Source organism: Carassius auratus, chromosome 46 (assembly GCF_003368295.1).
Source record: "Carassius auratus strain Wakin chromosome 46, ASM336829v1, whole genome shotgun sequence".
Lineage (NCBI taxonomy): Eukaryota > Metazoa > Chordata > Actinopteri > Cypriniformes > Cyprinidae > Carassius > Carassius auratus.
In genome coordinates this window covers 8221089-8241181 of record NC_039288.1, presented here as the reverse complement: position 1 = coordinate 8241181, position 20093 = coordinate 8221089, and the positions used below count along the sequence as shown (strand labels likewise).

The 20093-nt window shown below is 38.2% G+C and overlaps 2 protein-coding genes across 5 annotated transcripts; one reads left to right on the top strand and one right to left on the bottom strand.

Moving 5' to 3' along the window:
* The first annotated feature begins 579 nt into the window (after positions 1-579).
* On the top strand, positions 580-10093 carry pwwp2a (PWWP domain containing 2A). 2 transcript variants are annotated; one of them, XR_003278774.1, is made up of 3 exons: positions 580-1965; positions 6013-9885; positions 9985-10010. XR_003278774.1 is itself a non-coding variant. In XM_026234578.1 (2 exons), the coding sequence occupies exons 1-2, from the start codon at positions 890-892 to the stop codon at positions 7946-7948; spliced, it is 3012 nt and encodes a 1003-aa protein (XP_026090363.1). In that variant the 5' UTR covers positions 580-889; the 3' UTR covers positions 7949-10093. The 2 variants fall into 2 exon arrangements, 1 of the variants encoding a protein (XP_026090363.1); XM_026234578.1 differs by having other exon boundaries at positions 6013-10093.
* A 2043-nt stretch (positions 10094-12136) lies between these two features.
* Positions 12137-18992, bottom strand: LOC113064057 (tetratricopeptide repeat protein 1). 3 transcript variants are annotated; one of them, XM_026234581.1, is made up of 8 exons: positions 18889-18992; positions 17809-18324; positions 16528-16588; positions 16220-16332; positions 15915-15951; positions 15613-15761; positions 15011-15065; positions 12137-12613 (listed from the first exon to the last, which is right to left on the bottom strand). In XM_026234581.1, exons 2-8 carry the CDS (start codon positions 18292-18294, stop codon positions 12477-12479), a joined length of 1038 nt encoding a protein of 345 aa, XP_026090366.1. In that variant the 5' UTR covers positions 18295-18324; positions 18889-18992; the 3' UTR covers positions 12137-12476. The 3 variants fall into 3 exon arrangements, with proteins under 3 accessions (XP_026090366.1, XP_026090364.1, XP_026090365.1); XM_026234579.1 differs by having other exon boundaries at positions 18892-18989; XM_026234580.1 differs by having other exon boundaries at positions 18903-18984.
* Positions 18993-20093: the final 1101 nt, after the last annotated feature.

The window sequence follows — 20093 nt, the reverse complement described above, 5'->3', positions numbered from 1 at the left end:
GAAAGGTGAAAGGTCATTGAACTGATGATCAGTAGGTCATTGACTATACAATGACATGTAGCCGCTGATTAAGATGAGCTTATCAAATATGCAAAAGACTTCTGAAAGCATTGGCACACATTAAAATTGTATGAATCAATACCGACTTTTGCTCATCAAATAGTTTTTCAAATGTTCCCTGAACCCAATGGTTCATAGAATGTATTACTATATGAACCATTTATAAAAATGTGAATAAAACCCACATTTTCATAGTGTGTGTCACTCAGATAAAAATTGTTATTATGAGTACTGAGGGTATACCAATAGTATTTGTTAATATTTTGAAATAGTTTTTATTTTTTTTATGTTCGGTTTTCATTTTAATTTGCTTTTATCATATTATTTATAATAGTAATAATAATAATAATAATTATTATTATTATTATCATTATAATTATGTGCAGTAGTTTAGTAGGTACTTCAACTTGTGATCATTTAAAATGATTTATTTCAGTTACTTGCATAGTCAACATTTCTCATTTTCGTTTATGTTTTTAAATGTTTAATCTGTATTTAATTTAATTTAATTTCGACTTTAATTTTAGATAAATGCAACACTGGCTGGCAATAACACCGTTTTAGAAAATGAAAAATGGACCACACCAACAGACCCTAACGTAAATATACAACTCAACATCGCCTCTGGTGGCGCCAAAGTTGTATCTTCATAATAAAGTATATTGACATAATAGAAGCCAATCACAATAGCGTTTCAAGGGATTTCCATTGAATGGCAAGAGCACGAGCCAATCAATAAAGACCGCACGTTGAAGAAACCAATGAGAAGTGTCAGTAGTTGTAAGTAGGCGGGCTCTAATCTTATCAGGAGGCGAGGGCCAAGTAGTAGATGCAAAGCGGAAAGAAAATGGCGGCCGTGGCTGCGGAGCCAGGAGCTGCTGCGGCATCAACAACAGCGGGGGACGGGGTGGACTACGAACCCGAGCCAGGAGAGCATGTGGTCGACCTAGAGGCCCACTCCGTCCCAAAAATTGAGCTTTGTCACCAACCCGAGGATGTGGATGCAGTTCAGGAATGCAGCCAGGTCCAAATGGAAATCAGAAGGCCGGACCTTCAAGCCGCGGGAAAAGCCCTCGCTGCCCATGCGGTCTGTGAGCGCCCCGAGACGGGGGGCTCCTGGGGCCGCCTGGGCACAATCGAGCAGCCCGTGCTTATGGACTACAGGTGTAAAGATGTTTCTGATTACGAGGAATCTTTGTCGCCGAAGGTGGAGGCTGCAAACGAGGTCAGTGCTCTCGAATCCAGCCCCTTCCTCCTGCTCCCCAGCTCCATCCCAGACTCCCAGCCCTCTGTGGTCTTCTTGCATTCCCTTCCCGCGGAGGTTCCGTCGGAGCCCGAAACTGGATTGTCTCTGGCTGTCGAATATGACTCCAAGCCCGTGTTAAGCCATCCTACCGATCTGGAGTGTGAACTCATAGGCTTCACGCAGCCGGACCCGGAGCCCGAACCCGCAAACGATGCTCCCGAGTCGGAACTCAAAACTCACGAGGATGCTTTCCATGACATCCCGCACCCCTCGGACCACCTCGACTCTCTGTCCGCTGCAGAGGAGACCTCGCTGGGAGAATCGGTGGATCAGAGCTGCATCAGTGACTTGTCTACCGTTTCCAGTAAGGACTCTCCCGAACTTCCCGCGGTGGTGGATCAGGCGCTTGTCTCGTCGGAGGAAGTGCGCTCGCATCCTCTTCATCAGCAGAGTTTCGAGACGGACCTCAGCGAACCCGAGAGGGAGTCGGAGATGAAAGCCCCGGTTCTGTGTGCGACAGAGACCGACACGCTTGAGCGCCTGGTGCTCGGCTCCGAGGTTCGAGTCACGCTGGATCACATCATCGACGATGCGCTCGTGGTGTCGTTTCGCTTAGGCGAGAAGATCTTCTCCGGGGTACTCATGGACCTCTCCAAAAGGTAAACACGCTATTTGCGCTAAAAGATTAAAGTGTTTCCACTTACACATCCTCCATACTTAACAAAGTAGGCTTTCATAGCTGTCAGAAAGATAAACGACATCTTCACCGTTACATTTTAGTCTTGAACTTATCTTTATTTTAGTTCATGGTAAATCGTCAGCATACTTTGGAGACCTTAGGATTATTATATAGATTGTAAAATTAATCTCAATATGAGTGTAATTAATATATATATATATATATATAATGTGTATATATTTTATATATATAATATATAATGTATGTATAATGTATATATAATGTATGTATGTTTATGTATATATATATATATATGTATGTGTGTGTGTGACTATATTAATTGTATACTTATTTATTATTATACTTAAGTATAAGGGAAAAAAATGTAAGTTGGTGTGTATGTTCATCTCTTTTCAAGGTTTTTTTATGGCAATGAAATGAACATTTTTTTAAAATAAAATTAAATAGTGACACAAGACAAATTCATTTTACAAATTCATCCAGGCAATTAAAATGACATAATACAAGAATAAACAGAAACTTTGAATTCGTTGTCATTGAAGGACAGAGCTGTCACTAATTTTCATGTCACTCATATAGGGATACATGATCATAATAACCGGGGGGGAAACAGTGTTATACTGGTGATTAACACCCTTCAAACTGCTCCCACAGTTTGTCTGTCTCAACACCCTCGTTCACACGTTTTCCCTCAGTGTCGGGGATGAATCACAGCGGAGCCCAATTTATAGTGCAATCGTCACGGCCTGCAGTGGGATCTCCAGTCTCTCAGTTCAGTTCTCACTTGAGAGAAGTCAACATGAGACGTTCTTTTGATGTGTCTGTGTACTGAAGAACCTGTGCAGCAACATTGTTAGGAAGTGATTATAACTCCACCTGGAAATGACAGTTTCTCGATGCTGATAAACCTTAGAAGTTAATTAAACATCAGAGCAGACTGGTCTAAGTAAGCTTGTCAGCGGTGGCGTTTCAGGATTAAATGAGGCTGTGGGCTTATCCCGCAGATTCCCATCATCTTTATCCTAACACCAGTGACCGACAAGGGCAGGGGTTCTCAAACTTTTTTTGTCAGCCGAACCCCTTAGGCGTAAAGCATTTACTTGAAGTTGCCCCTGAGATTTCAAGTTAATATTTCAATAATTAAATGAGAAATTTGCATGTCTACAGTTCTCTGAGGTCAGGTAAATAGATAGTAAGTATATAGTAGTAAGTAAATAGATAAACTATAATAAAAAAAAAACGTTATTTTTACTTTGTAGCTGGACTTTAAAATGGACACTAACCTCTTTTTAGTTGTGATGGTGTCTTAGTCCTCATTATATTAACATTGGTGTTTTAAGTAGGCAGTTAAACCTATTTATGATTATAATAATTGTTTTAACTGTAATTATAAAAAAATTATTACTATACTATTGCACTATTACTTTTCAAATTCTTATGCTTTTGTTTATTGAATGCAAGTGAAATGGTGTAGATATGTCCACAAAAATACTTACCTAATGCACATTGTTTTCTGATGTTAAACTCAAAGTAAATGCAGAGACCTATTTGGCTGCATTTACTGTGAACCAAGCCATTCTGAGATGCTGAAAACACTGGAACACAAACTGTCCATACCTCACTCTGTAATTCTGTCAGAAAGATGTCAATGCAAACCATTTTTCAAGTTCAAGTCCACCATCGTTAATCTACTCTAGTCTGATTTGTTTTGTCAGACAAAATGGCAGAATCAGTGTTATGATTGGTCAGATCACCTGTCAGTCAAACTCCTTCTGAAGGCTCAATTAATTAAATTGCAGCATTTGATTCAATAATCACACTAAACTGTATCGCAATGATCGTGCAGCCCCATATCTTGATTTTACATTCAATATAATTAACTCAGGAACCCGTTGTTCTTCTCTTAAGCCCCTTTCACTCTGCACGTTGGACCCGGAACATTGCTGGGTCACCTTCTATGTGAAAGCAAACACATTGCCGGGTTCAGTCCAGGAATGAGCGCTGTGTGAACAAAAGCCAGAACTAATGCCTAGTCGTAGTGATGACGCACGTTATTGCGCAACTCTTTTAGCTAGTGTTTTGATGGCAGATCAGCATTCGCGACAAAACAAATTTGTACAAAATATGTGCAAACTGTAATGAAGCAGAGATCAGTTAGTTCCTCACTTTCCGCGCTGAAACTGAGATCGTTCGCCAGCTTAAGTGAAAGTTAATGTGCCTAGCATTTTCAACTCGTACATCACACGTCACACTTTGATGTCACGTGTCTTTACGGGATCTTAACGGGTTCTGTGTGAAAGCACGCACACATCCCGGGTAATCACTGGCAGTGTGAAAGTACAAAATCTAGCAACACGGGAAAAATTGACGGAACACATAACCCGTGTATTTTCCACAATCGCATTGTGTAAGGGGCTCGATCCCCCATTTAGGAAACCTTGACATAGATGGCAGACCACTATTTTAAACCATTATTCATAGATACTGCCACTGAAGTTTAACTTGAGTCTTAGTATTCCTGTAAGGCTCACAGCATTTGTATTTCGTGTTTAATACAGTTTAATGATGAAATGCGTTTCCACTCTGAATCTCAAACAGAAGCAAAAAGATGTTATTAATTGAGAACGTCACTAGCTCAGCTAATTTCATGCTTTCTGTGAGTAAGGCATCTGTGAGGGTGTGGGGAAAAGCTCAAGCTTCCTTTCTTCAGTTTCCATTTGGTCTTTAATGTTTTCAGTGTAATTGCTGATATTTTGAAGTGGAGACACAAGATGGACGTGGTGACGGATGGATAAATGGTTATTCATTCTATAATTGGTTAAAAGCAGCTAATGTCCTGGGTGTGGAATATTTCCTTCTGAAGGTCTCAATGTTCCTCTGTGACGTAACAGCCGCAGTACACGGAGTGAACTTGAGCACAGTCAGTGTCATGCCATTGAAGTGGTTTGCCAGACATACTGTCCAGTATATTTTTAGCTTCAGTTATAAAGGCTATCTTCATTTGCATTTTCAGTATTAGATCATTCCCAGTTTCTGGATGAAACTTCTGATGGGAGAAACACAACTCAGGATTGTCGGATCGCTCCTTCCTTAAGTGCAAGCTATTGCATGTTAGGTATAATGTATATTCCTTTGCCAGTTAACAGATCACATACTCGACCCTTTTTTTATGGGACAGTATTTCCAGGGCACATTTTTGTATTAGAACACCCATATTTGTGTGCCTATTAAAGTTAAACTATACCAGTCTATGTAAAGGTGTCGATTCACTTCTTAAAAAAGCTGTATGATTGTGGTAAGAACTCTGCAGAATATGAATGATTCATTTTTATTTGTGGAGTAAGGTGTTCTTGACCCACATTGGATATACAATGAAAACTATGAATAGGGTGATTGCCACAGATAAGGGTTTTTTCAGTCCCACATGTCTGTTTTTGACATCCAAGGTCATTTTAGTATGTTTTGTTATCAATGTTTCTCCATTGTGCTTTGCTTTGGATATCATGTTTTGGGCCGAACAAGATCAGCTTTCAGACAGCGTAGGAATGGTTTGTTCATTTTTTATTATTTTTTTATTTTGTAGAAGTATATGTACTAATAAAATATACTACACATGAAATAATACAGTTATTTTGAAAACTAAAGCCACCACAGTTTTAAGGCATTTTATCCTATCATGTATTTCAGTCAGCTGAAGTGGCATCATGCATTTTCTTTGTTGGGACTGTATTATTGTTGCAGAAAATAATCAGTTAATCATCCTCCTTCCCATGAATACAAACATGACTAGATGAATTGACATTTAAATAAAAACAGTACAATAATGTGACTGATGCTTGACATTTCTTATAAAATAATGACTGCTTTTTCATAGCGATTCTTCAGCTGTATGATAGAACAAACAAATATGTGCTGGATTTTATTGAACGTGAGTAGGTATAATATTATAGTGTTCGGGTCAGTTTAATCTTAGTGTCTATGTCTTTTCTCCTCTTCTGTACCTCAGGTTTGGACCTTATGGGATTCCTATAACTGTGTTCCCCAAGAGAGACTATAAGGACAAACCAGAATCTATGCAGCTAAAGATGGAAGCATTCCAGTCAGAGACGGATAAGGCCGTCACTCAAGGACCTAGTGATGCCCCCATTAAGGACCCTGCAGATGCTCCGGATACCCCTCTGAAGGACCCTGCGGAGGCTCCTGCAGCGCCCCAGCCCTGTCCCAACCCTGAACCTAACCCATGGACCTCAAAACCACCTCCTTTGTTTCAGGAGGGGGCCCCTTATCCACCTCCATTGTTCATCAGGGACACCTACAACCAGTCATTACCTCAGCCTCTACCACGCAAAATCAAGCGGCCCAAGCGCAGGCTGTATCGAGAGGAGCCCACTTCTATAATGAATGCCATCAAGCTCCGACCAAGACAAGTTCTGTGTGATAAATGTAAAGGGGCTGTGGTGCAAGGGGACAGGCGTGAGACACGCAGAGGCCCCATTTCAGACTGCCGAAGTGACGATGCCAAAAGACGTCGTAATGACAGTGCAACGGCAGCTGCCGGTAAGCGGCCACGTAGTGATCCACGTTCTGAAGAGAAGGGTCGTGGTACTGATGGGCCCAAACGGCAGGGTTCGGCTGTACGAGTGTCATCGGCCACTGCCTCTTCTCTGGGCCATAGTCAGGTCAAGGGTGCAACTGCAGGGAACAAAATGGTGAAGGGGGTGTCTACTACAACAGCGTCCTCTGCAAACTCTCGAGTGCAGCTCAATGCCAAAAAAGTTCTTCAGAGCAAAAACGTTGACCACTCCAAAGCACGAGAGGTGCTGAAGATGGCCAAGGCTCAGAGAAGACAGAGAGAGACAGTCACGGGCAGTAGCGGGAACACCAAGGCCATAACCAGGGCCGCTGCCCTCCAGGAAGCCCACCAAAAGGTCCACTTCACCAGGCGACTGCAGCAGATCAGTGGAGGAGGTCCAGGTTCCAACCCCCTGCCGCCTAGGATGCGCATCAAGCCCCAAAGGTACCGTAATGAAGAGAACGATTCTTCCTCATGTAAGCCGCCTTGCTTGGAGAAAGTGCCGGGAGGGGGCCGTTTACTGCTGCCTAAACCAGCCGTGCCCCGCTGCACCTCCACACGCTCCTCCTCCTCCTCCTGCTCTGCAAGCAAAGTCGCCACAGCTGTAGAGCCCCAGAGGCCAGACAAAGCAATCGAATCCCTGCTCAGCCAGACCCAACCCGAGCCCCTCCCAGCCCCGGAATACAGGGAATCCCAAGCTGAGCCAGAGGAACAGGAGGGGCGGGAGGAAAAGCGGGAGACACGTGGGAGCAAGGCTGGTAACCTAGTGGTCTACATGACCCTTAACCCCAGCCAGCCCGACTCCTCTAATACCTCCATGTGCAGCATCGATAGTGCAGATGACTTAAAGTCATCAAACTCTGAGTGTAGCTCTACCGAAACGTTTGACTTCCCCCCTCCTGGTGATTTGCGATCGGCCCCTGCCCCTGGCACATCCTCCGCTTTTGCCTCCGCCTCTCCCTCTGCTCCTAAGGATGACAAAAAGCGCAGTAAATCCCTCAAAGCTGCCGTCTTTTCCAAAAACGTCACAAAGTGCGTTGCCCTGGATGGCAGGACAATTTGTGTAGGGGACATTGTTTGGGCCAAAATTCTTGGCTTCCCTTGGTGGCCCGCCCGCATCCTAGCCATCACAGTGAGTCGCAAAGATAATGGGCTCTTAGTCAGGCAGGAGGCCCGGGTCTCTTGGTTTGGGTCACCCACCACTTCCTTCCTGGCCATTACTCAACTTGCCCCATTTCTAGAAAGCTTCCAGTCTCGCTTTGACAAGAAGAGAAAGGGCCTGTATCGTAAAGCCATCACTGAGGCCGCCAAGGCTGCCGAACAGCTTACACCCGAGGTCCGAGCCTTGCTAACTCAGTTTGAGACGTGAGGTGGTATGCTTTGGTAAGGTAGGCAAGACAGGCACTCGAGTTGGCCCTGTACCCATTCTGACACCTCTCAAACTTTGCTGTACCCAGTCAGCTTCCAGAGTGAAATACAGAAAAACGTCAGCCAGGCAACCAGGACTAATTTATTTTTGTTGAGGAAGCAAGAGAAGGGGATTGAATTGAGTAACTGAAGGCAAACGGTTCCCTTGTCAAGTATCTAGTGTTTGCCCATATGTAACCAGTCTTGTCCCATCTTGTCATATCATCTTACATTTACTATACTAAAAGCAGATGACTGAGATTTCTAGAAAAAGGTTTTATTGATTCTTGAGTGATAACAATATTTGTTGTCCTTGAACATATCTGTTCTTGGTCAGTGGCTGCTGTAAACATGAAAAGCAAGTCTTCTCAGACTGGGATTTTTTTCAGCGTGACTAGCTTTCGCCTGAAGTACATTAGGCATGTGTGAAAATGTCTGCTTGAATCCATTCTCAAATGGTTACTAACTAAACAGTGGCCAGTCGATTGCTACATAGTCTGGATCCCTAATTTAGCACAGTTAATGCTTCCCATTGGATGAACCGTGGAAGTTTTCAATCACTACAGTGTTTCTAGACGTCCAGTCTCCCTTAAGATTACATGAAGCCTTGGATATTTTATTTAGGCCATCCTAGAATTGTTTTCTTTTAATATTGGAAGTTGTGTAACAAAGTTGACCCTGTTGGGTAGTGAGTGCCTCGCTCAGGTAGAAAAAGGGACTAAATTGGTGCTGATCTTTCTCAGATGTTCTGAGAAGACTAATCTGAGTTCAGTGATCCGAGCAGAGGGCTGTTGATCTGGGCGCGGCTCTTGGCTCGGCAGCCAGTCGCGCTGCTGTTACGGGGGGAGGTGCCTGTAAGCCGAAGTCACCTCAAGTGCCACTGTGAGGGAGAGCACAGTGACTCTGTAAACGCAGAGAGTACACCTCAAACACGGAGAAACCTGCCAGCCTATCCCCACCCCTCGCAGCTACAACATCTGCTTCTCAAGCTCATTCTTCTCTTAATCTACTTGCCCTGTTCCCAGCTTCTTTTTCTTTTCCTCCACTTGTTTTGCTCCCTCCTGCCGTTGTCATATGTTTGCATCTTCGACTGTGTTTATATGTCTGATTATGGCGAAAATGTTCCTGTTACTCAGCCCACCCGTTGGCCACCCTGACAGTTTTTGCATGAATTTGGGAGAGTATACAGTGTGTTAAATGGGTTAATGATCTTCTTTTTTTATTGTTCCATATGTTTATCCAATTTAGGCATATCACTTTAAGAAGCAAACAAGTTTTTATGTAGCTGCAGTGGAATGCAGAACTCTTTTAAAATGAGTTCCTTTAAGTGACTCAATGAAACACTTGTGTCCCGCTGCAAAGAAGGCATCGGAGCACAAGGGAGCAGTTCTCATATGTGTGAATATGTTCGTCATAATTATGGGCCTCTGGCTGGTTTAGTTGTTCAGTGATTTGTTATGATTCCAGTATTCATTGTCTCTCATCTGAAATGTTTTGCTAAGGATTATTGTGCTTTGAATTTATTTGTCGTGCCTGAACTTTATTTGCTGTCATTTCACTATTTGAATAATAGGGCTGAAGGTCTTGTAATGTAAAGTGTTCAAAATGTGTTTCGCCTGACTGAATTGAAGATAAATGACCTGGGTCTTATTTCAATGCTGAGAACCAACGATTTTATCTGTATGGAGGAGCATTAATAATTATTTTTTTTGTTTCTTGTCTGTAATCATGGTTGTGTCTTTTGCATTGCATACCCATTAGCATCTTATATTTACACATCTGAGAAGGGACATACTGTAAGATACCTTGGTCTTTCCACATATGACTTCGCAGGTAGAGATCGATGACTTGAGGAAAAAAAAACAATGCTTGGTAGACCACACTGACTGACTGCCAGAGGTTTGTGTAAAGAAGTAAACACGGTATTTATTTTGGAGGTTGGCTTTGTTTCATTTCAGCATCTTATTTTTTACTTCTATTATTTCTATCTGTTTGCAGGTCAGAGAATGCTGTAAAACCATTGAGAAAAAAAAGTAACAGTTGAAGATATTGTGTACATGTTTTCTGATGTTTTAAGAGTATATAAATAAACTGTGAACTTCAAGAATTTGATCTAGTCGTCATTATTTTTGTATTTTATCTTCTTTCTACCACTTCTCACTAAAAGCTGTTTTTCCACGTGTTTCTCAAATGAAAAACTCACTTGACATTATGACAGCCCAACCAAACTAATGACTAGTTGTCATTTCACAATTAAGTGAAAGCATGAGAAAGACACATTTTCATACCTGCAAACAGATGAGAAAACCATAGGGCAGACTGAACCAAAGTGTGCCAGACTGTAACTACACATCATACAGTAAATTATTAAGATACAATGGGTTGTCATAAATGGTCTTAGTGACTTACATTTCAGTGGATCCCTGTTGTGTGATCTTTATCTTCATGCTGTCCGCGTTTTTCCTTGGCTTCATAAGATCTGACATTACAGTGGAAAAACAGCTGTGCATGACATGGAACTTTAATGTTAAGTGACTTAATTCCATAATGTGTGTGATTTGCTGTTGAATACACATGGAAGAAACCTCAAATGTTGAAAACTGCCTGTGTTGCCCAACCTGGCATCATGTGGTGTGATATTTATTTCCAAACTGTAAAAAGTAACGTTCTCACTGGCATACCTTTTAAAACCATTTCTAGAAACCAAATCCTCCGTCCAATAATGTCAGTTATGGATCGGGAGCAAGTCGATATTTTTTCTTAGATTAAAGTCAGAATACACCTGAACTTCACTGTTATCTTATCAGTGAAGAGATATTTCAATTATCTTAAGTGCAGTAGTTCTACGTAGCAGATTTTCTCTTCCTCAAACATTTAGATTACTGAAATTAAGCAATTTCTGAAAAGTTCATTATCGCATGAAGATTGTTTTCTTTCAATAACCAGTGTACTGTTTTTTTTTTTTTTTTTATCTTAGAATTATCGCCGAAAGTGTATTTAGGTGTGTTTTATTTTATTTTAATATTTTAGGATGTTTATTTTTTTATGTAAATCTCTGAAGTTCTGTTGTCTTTTCCCTCCCCCAGTGCTGCAACTCTGAAGGGCTGCTGATTGGTCCGTTGCCCAAAGCACTGCCATTGGTCAAGAGCCGGTAAGATGAGAGGAGCCACCCACACTTGGAGAAGCAGGTGTAATGGAGAAAATATTTTTATTTAAGAAATAATTATATATTTATAACTATGAATTACAGACTCTCCACCTATTTCCCGATCGGTCATGCTGAAATGATTTTTTCAAACTGGATTTTTCTTTATTAGGGCTTTTTTTGTGTTTAAAGCATATGAAAGAACATTTGCAAATACTGAACAGCACAGGGGAGTTACGGCTGTTGTGGATGGTAGGTGGCGATTCGGCACACTTAAAAGCAGGGTTTTTAAGTGTTTGTTTGAAATGAAAGAGAAATATGAAGATAACTTATAAAATAAAATAAAAAAATAACATTTGATGTAAAAATGCAATAAATATTGCATGTGCTATGCTCCACAGTTCAATTACAGAGGATTGGGTTTTATTGTGCTTCTAGTCTTGGATGAAATCCCAGTGTTCTTTTACAACATCTGTGCTCCTCTATATCTGAGCCTTAACACAGTCTAGACTGTTCTTGAAGATTTCCACTCTGTGGCACACCACACATTAAATGATCAATGCAATCTGTACAGCGTTACAAATCCCTCCGACCCACTAGTCGACTTTCACCTTTTTTGTGCTCCCCTCCATTGATAAATGATTTTCTAACAATACAAGTCAAACATAGCAGTAAGAACGCAGTTTTTCTATCTCTCAGTTGTAGAATGCTTTGCTTTGAGCAGCATTCATCGCACATGCTCAACCTGATGCCTGAATAAAGGGAATTAAGAGCGAGTGAGAAACCTTCAGTCTTGCTGTTGTACAATTAGAGAGCTCTCCTGACTATACATATGAAGATGGTGGTCATGGGCATACATTTGTTTTATTATTGTATTAAATGTACATCTCTTTATGAAATAAAACCTGTTTTTCTTTTGCCTTGTACTAAGCTGTGTGTTGTGTTCTTTAATAATAAATCATGCTGTATTAAGTACATCCAAGAAATGACACAATGGACAATGCAGACAGGATCTTAATCGCTGGTTTAATGTGAACGCAGGTAAACATGGAGTAATGAAGGCCATCATTTCATTGCTCAGGACTGACATTCTGTGGATCACTGACACCAGCAAATGTAACACTCTGGCATGCCAAACAACTGAGTGTGTGTTCAATACAAGCTTAAAAGTTCTCCAGCATTCAAAAGCCACTTGACATGAGCTGACAATGTAATTGGTCAAATCAAATAGAAACTGCTAACATTATTTGCATCAATTAATTAGTATAGACCAGGAATATGAATGAACGAACGCTTGAATGGGGCAGATGACGCTTGTGTCACTCTATAAAAAGACTCTAGGTTGCTATCTGTTGTTGTTATTGGGATTCTGAACAAAATTAATGGAGTAGGATCCTGTGTTGGAGTCTTGGTTGACCTGGAAGTTGGAAGTGGAGAGACCAAAGGGTCGTAAAACCATGTTCCCCAAGTCCTTCAGCTTACCTAGGAAGAGAAGAGATGGTAAATACATGATCTGCCAACAATAAAAAGCTTTTAAAAGTCTTATTCTCACCAAGACTGCATTTATCTGATCAGTAAAAACAGAAATATTTTTAAATACATTTACATTTTTGTATTTCACTACATTTAAAACCCTGTGATAGCAAAGCTGAATTATTAGCAGCCATTACTCCAGTCTTCAGTGTCACATGATCCCTCAAAAGTCTTAATTGCTGATTTGGTTCTCAAGAAACAACATGTTGAAAATAGTTGTACTCCTTTATACATATATATTTATGTTTTTCCCAGAATTGTTTTGGATGAATAGAGAGAAAAAAAGCTATTTGAAACGATCATCTTTTGTAACAATATCTTACATATCAAATTTAATAAACATGTTCTTGCATAAATGTTTTAAGAAATAAAAATTTGTGGTTTTCTATCAAACAAAATGAAATTGTGCTTTAAACTAAATTACAAAATTAACAACCAAAAGCTGGTCTAAATGTTTATCCCTCCTACATTAAAATGCATTCAATAAAATTTGCATGTAAAGACTCTTTACATCAATAATGAACATTTTATTTTTACTTTGTATTTTTATTTACAATTTTTTATCAATTAAAGCCTTACTATAAAGTGTTCAAATACATTAATATGGTATTAAATATGTTTCATACGCTAGGCTTTAAATGCAACACTCAATTTTATGCAATATGTAAGGGGTGGTCTCCGTGCTTCCAACTCTCTAGCATCAAGGGGTCCTTGGTCCAGAAAAGGTTGAAGACTCTAGCAGTGTAAAGTGATTGCGACTGGGACTGCAGGGAGTTCAATATGCCACAGCAACAGTCTCTACCTCAAACTGGAAATCTGAGCTTTACAGGAAACACACAATGTCTGCGACCTTTATTAATACTTTGAAACAGATAACCCCAACATGTGCTCTGAGAAAGCACAGCAACATTTAACTAGCAATGGATCCCAGAGAAAACTGTACAAATCAATGTTACACCCGTCACCGCATTAGAGATCATCTGATCTTTACCATCAATATTAATACCAATGTATTAATGTTTAATTGTCTTACAATCGATATATAAACCATTTTTGTTATTGGGACTATTTTCTGCTTTTTGACACCGTAACAAAATAATCATTCAATCATCAAGACATTAGACGTTAGAATTAAAACACATTTATACTGTAATAATTTTTATCATTAAGTTTCAAAGTGTGGCCAAAAAAATACTGTTAGAGCTAAACCGATGTTTTATCATCAATACCAATTCTAATTTAATCTATTATAAGTTTGTGTGTCCGACAACCAATATGTTAACTTTTTTTTCATTGTTATATTTCTGCTTTTTGACAATTACATCATTAGACATTAAAAATATATAATTTATTATTATTAGATGAATGCATTTATTATAATAACAATAATAATAAATGTAAATTGTGACGAAGCAGAACACAATACAAAAATGACTGTGATGTTGTTTTATAATATAATATTATTTTTATTACGTAGCATTTTTTAAACTAAAATGATAATGTCAGAGTGTGGCCTATTATCAGATGGCCACAAGCCTTTGTCTGAATGCAATGCAATTCATAGTCGACTGAAATGAAAAATTCAGGAAGACTGCATTAGAGATTTCAAATATGATTTATGCAACAAGGGCTTTTTTCCAATCCAAGGTTCTTCAGTTTGAAAGGACTCGTTGAAACATACAAATTAATGGATCAGACTAGAACTTTCTAATAGTCTTTTATTCCAGACAACCTTTAAAATGAACAGCACTGTGTAATTAAAGCATGTCAGAACGTTACTATTTCTGCAGCCTTATGAGTGTTGCTAAATTACAGTGTAGTCATATTTACTAACATTTGGGGGGGATTTTACATGTGCTTTTATGTGATAAAGTACTCAGAATACTGCAATAATCAAATCAAATGCTGCAATTAATCAAAGAACAATAATCTGCCGCACCACACGTTTCAGAGAAAAGAGCAGCACTTTACACATGTAGTTGTGTGCAGATTACAACACTGTGTTTTCAGAAAAACTAGGTTTATGGTAAATGCAGCTTCTCATGAATTTAATCTCTGCAAGTGGTGTGAGTTTAACGTGCATTTGGGAATAATTTTGCATAATTTAGCATAAAGAGCTTGAGGATTTGACATGTTTAAAGCTTGAGAGTTTGAACACTGAAAGATGGAAACATTTGAATTGCAACTTGTAAAAAGTGAGAACTCCCTTAAAATGAATTTTCCTTAGCAGTACAAACTTAGTGCATAGTGTCTGGATGTCTCAGAGGTAGCAATAGAAGACATTCTTATATAAAATATGAAACAAAATAATCACAATATACTTTTCATTAGAAAATGTATTCATACTCATCATCTCTTCTTTCAGCTTCTCATTTCGCTCCTCAATTTGCCGTGGCAGTCTCTGTGAAAGAGAATAGAAAGAGAAACTGAGACTCCCTGATGTCCTGACAATATTCAATTGCTCAATCTTATGTTGTTTCAAATGGTTTTTTTTTTATTCACTGTTTATTTGAGATCATGAAATATTAAAAGGAATCAGACATATATAACTTTCAAATGATAATGCAACATGCATTAGATGATATATTCTTTATACCATATATATATTCAAGCTTACTGACAATCTTGTAGAGCAGTGGCTCTCGGGGCCCACTAGGGGGCCTCAGCAAGACTTCCAAGTGGGAAAGTCTTTATTTTAAAACACCAATCATTTTTATGAAGAATATATGTTTAACTAGATAAGCCAAGCTATTAAATAATTGATCTGCTGTTTTTAATATTACTTATCCTGTAAATCATTAACAACCGGAAAAGTCATGTAGAATCATGGGATAAAAAAAGTGGGACCCGGAATATATGTCATTTGTGTTGAGAATTCTAATGTTGTTGTGGACAATGCAGGCCATGGAGTCCAAAATGATGAGAACCAGTGACTTCGAAACACTCACCACACAGGCCTCTCTAGCTGCAGGGAGGCCCGGGTCTTTCTCCAAGACAGTTTTGTAGTCCTCTAGAGCTTCATCGAGCTTGTCGGTCTTCTCGTAGAGTTCTGCTCTCCGCAGAATGGCACGGACATAATTAGGGTTTAGTTCTATGGCTGTGGAAGACAAGATATTACACAGTCTCAAATGCCATTTCCACGGGAAAGAGAAATTAAGATACACATCAGAGACAGAAAAAATAAAAAAGTCATCATATGTGTGTTGGGAGTCGTGTACTTTCTCTGGACGTGCACAGGATATGCTTTCACCTTTAGTGCAGTCACTGATAGCGCTGTCTTTTTTATCCTGGCAGAAAAAAAAAGATGAATAAAGTTGTTTATCGTATACAAAAACACTGGAAGAAAAGTTGAATTTGAGCACTTAAAGTAATGATTGTATCAAATCCTATTACACTTGACTGGAACCAATACATTCTAAAATACTAAATCCATTAACTATCAAGTCTAAAAGCAAAAACAAGCAATAGTTCACAGTAACAGTAAATATGTAAAAAAAAAAAAAAAAAAGAAAGATATAAGCATTCTGTATCTGCATGAGACAAGCAACAGTTCACCTGATGCAGGCGTGCAGCGGCTCGATTAGAGAAGAGTATGGATCTCTCTTTACTGTAGCACACAGGACACACTCTCAGAGCGGCCGTATAGGATTCTTCAGCCGACAGGTGCTCTGTAAGACAACCACAATCTCAGAACAGAAGCTCATCCACAGTATCTTTCAACTCTATGAAACAGCCTCAATGCAAAAAGAAAATATTAAGGATAGTTCACTTAAAATGAAAGATGTCATCATATATATAAATAAACAGAAGTTAGTGCCACTGAAATAAGTGTGAATGTGTCTTTGATTGTGGGATTGTCTTACCTCCACTCTTAAACTCTGTGTTGCCCTTCTCCTTCAGCTCTAAACTCTCCTTTCTTCTGCTCTGAAATTTGAAGAAAGACATATTATATTATATATACATAAAAAGAGTGAATAGTGTGCCCAGAGTATGTTTTAAAACCTTGCAGTTGCCAAAGGATAGAGGAGGGTGGGCTTTTCCTTCACTAAAAGATTATTATATAGCAGCACAAATCAGGACAGTGGTAAACTGTCGTGTGACCCACATGGTCATGCTCCGTGGAAGGATATAGAAAGTTGTACAAGCCATATTAACAGATAGCAAGTTACAACAATATATAGAAAAGACAGAAAACCCATGGATGAAACTTACTTTAAATGTCTGGGCAACAGTGGTAAAGGAATTTAGTTTGTTGGACTACAGTACAGTTCTGAAATGGATTGCTTATGATTCAGACTTCACCCCAAACAGGTTGGATAACAGATTTCAATTGTGGGCAAATAAGGGAATTACTTCTTTTTGCTTTTACATCACTGAGAAAGGTGAGATTTGAAATTTTCGGTTGCTAAAGGAATTTATTTTTTTCTAGAAGATCATGATTTCTACAGATACCTCTAGGTTTGAAATTATTATGATAAAAATATAAAAGGAAAACTCAAAGATCATTTTAACCCATTGATTCACCTACTTAAGAAAGCACACACATCAGGTCTCAGATATAAGATAAGGAAATGGGTTGAATGTGTATCAGAAAGAAGGTCTGATGTTGTTTTGTTGTTTTTATTAAAAAATAAAAGATGATCCGTATATAAATAGATACATGGAATATAATATCTGCTTGTGTGTGTGTATAGGCACATGTTTGCAAATCTGCATGTACTCTGTTTAATATCCATACATAATGAAGGTCATTGAAGGTTATTCTGGATGGAATTGAATTTGGACACACGTTCTCTCCCTGGATGTATATAGTTTTTTTTTTTTTTTTACATTTCTTCGTAAAAAGGAAAACAGGTTATTCTTTGACATAATTTATTGAAGGTTGAGTATAATTTATAGTTAAAACATACTTGGTAATTTTACATCATTGTACAATACAAGATACTCCATGCTTGCATTGAGCAATGTATGTAACTTGAAATATGCAACATGATTGTACTCAAATGAATGTTAACAACAAACAAAAATAAAATAGAATAAAAAAATGAGAACAGTGAAATATGGTACAGGCAGAACTTTAGAAGATTTTAAAGGATGTGAAAAATAATTACAATTTGATTTAATAAGTGGATAACAATGCTCACCTCTTTTTCTTCTTCCGTCAGGTCTTTCTCCAGTTCACGCAGGTATTCCTCATCATGTTCGTTCACACTGACCGTCTCTTCTTTAAAGTCTGAATCAGAGTCGCCCTCTCTCTGCTCATCGCTCTCCACAAGCCCCTCCCATTTCTCCTGTTCTTTCTCTATTTCATCTTTCTCATGACTTAGGTCTTTTGTTAATGAGTCACGTCTCTTTTCAGCCGATTGGTCCTCATGCCCTTCAGTATCCTCCGTTGATGTGCTATCCAAACACAAACGGTCAATGCCATTCAAGGTGTCCGTCCTGTGATCTGACCCCTGCTTGATGCTGTGCTCGCTCTCTGTGCGTTTAACGTCAGTGTGTCCATCTTCTCCAGGCAACTTGTCCTCACAGTCATAGAAACAGTCTTCCTCCTGGTCTGTAGTGGTTTCTCTGGTCTCGGGCACTTTCGAGGTGTCAGCCACAGCAGCTGAGAGGGTCTCAGACTCCATCTCCGTCTGGAGTTGTGCGGTCACCACAACCTGAACAGTATTTCAGTAAAGTAAATGTATGTGACATCAAATCATATGCACCTTTGCAACACTGAAAAACTATTTAAAATGGTCATACATTTAGCTCATATGACGAAAAAAAACAAAACATAGACAGCATTTCCATTCAGTTTCATACAGCCATATAAAGCAAGTATAAGCTAACCTTCACAACACACTTTGATAAACTGGTTTTTACTCGCCCTAATGACATCAACATAAATGTCATGCTTTAGACCTGACATGCCTCGTAACATACCTACTTTATATTAAACTCGTTTTGTATGCATGTATTAAATAAAAAGAGAAACCATAACAACATTCGAACATCGCATGTAGCAGTTTAAATTAATGACAACAATATCAGTCAAAACATACTATTAGCACATATGTTAACGAGACTGGTTTCACTTTATCAGCGGTGTACGTGGGTAACACGAAGCCATTGATTTGCATTTTCATATGTATTCATATTAACAAATAGAATGAAAAAAATAAAAGAAAAAAATAATAACATTTAAAACCAGAACATTTTAGATAAAAACAATCACTCACTACCTCTTCTTTACTTTCTAGAAATAAGCCATAACGTCCCTTCCGGTTAATCTTCTTCGTTGATTTTTTTTCTTTTCTTGGCGGATCGCATTCTTGAACAGCGCTCTACCGCCATCTACTGCGGGTAATGGCTCAGACACTTCCCCAGACCAATCAGGACTCGAGCTTTCGAGCTCCTCCGTCTACTCTACCTCAACTCCCTCACAGCCCAGAGAAGATGAATAATAATAATAATAATAATAATAATAATAATAATAATAATAATAATAATAATAATAATAATATATTAACAAAAATGGGACATCAAGTGTAACAAATAATTACATGATTGATTATCAAAAGATAATTAAATGAAAGAACATAAATAAATTAGCAAATAAATAAAATGAGAAAGTTTGTGATTTACTTTATTTTAAATAAATACCAACAATGTATATATAAGCAAATACCGCTACTGATTGTAAATATCAAGATACAATTAAATGCAAATACATAAATAAGTAAATTAATAAACTGACAAATATTATGATTTATTATAATTTATATTTTTATTTTATTATTAAAAATAATGAACAAGCAACAAATGTTATAGCAGGGAAAGTGAGACAATTACTTTTCATACACACACACACATAGAAAGATATAATTATTATTACTATTATTTATTTATTAGTTTTTTTAACATGAGTATGTGTGTGTGTGTGTGTGTGTGTGTGTTTGTGTGTGTGTTTGTATGTGAATACAGTATGTGTATTTGTTTATGTATATATATATATATATATATATATATATATATATATATATATATATATATATATATATACATACATACACACACACACACACACATATAGAAAGATATAATTATTATTACTATTATTTATTTATTTGTTTTTTTTTACATAAGAGTATGTGTGTGTGTGTGTGTGTGTGTATACAGTATGTGTACATATATATATATATATATATATATATATATATATATATATATATATATATATATATATATATATATATATATATATATATAATTTTTCTTTTTTTTTTTACATAAGAGGAGACAAATAAATGTAATAGTTATTTTCTACATTCTCTACTCTACTGTTTATTGTCTGTGAGGTTAGCATGTAGAACTTTGTTTTTGACCCTGAGTGTATGTGCAACAGTGGTTAAATGAGGCCAGTGGAACAAGAATACTAATATGA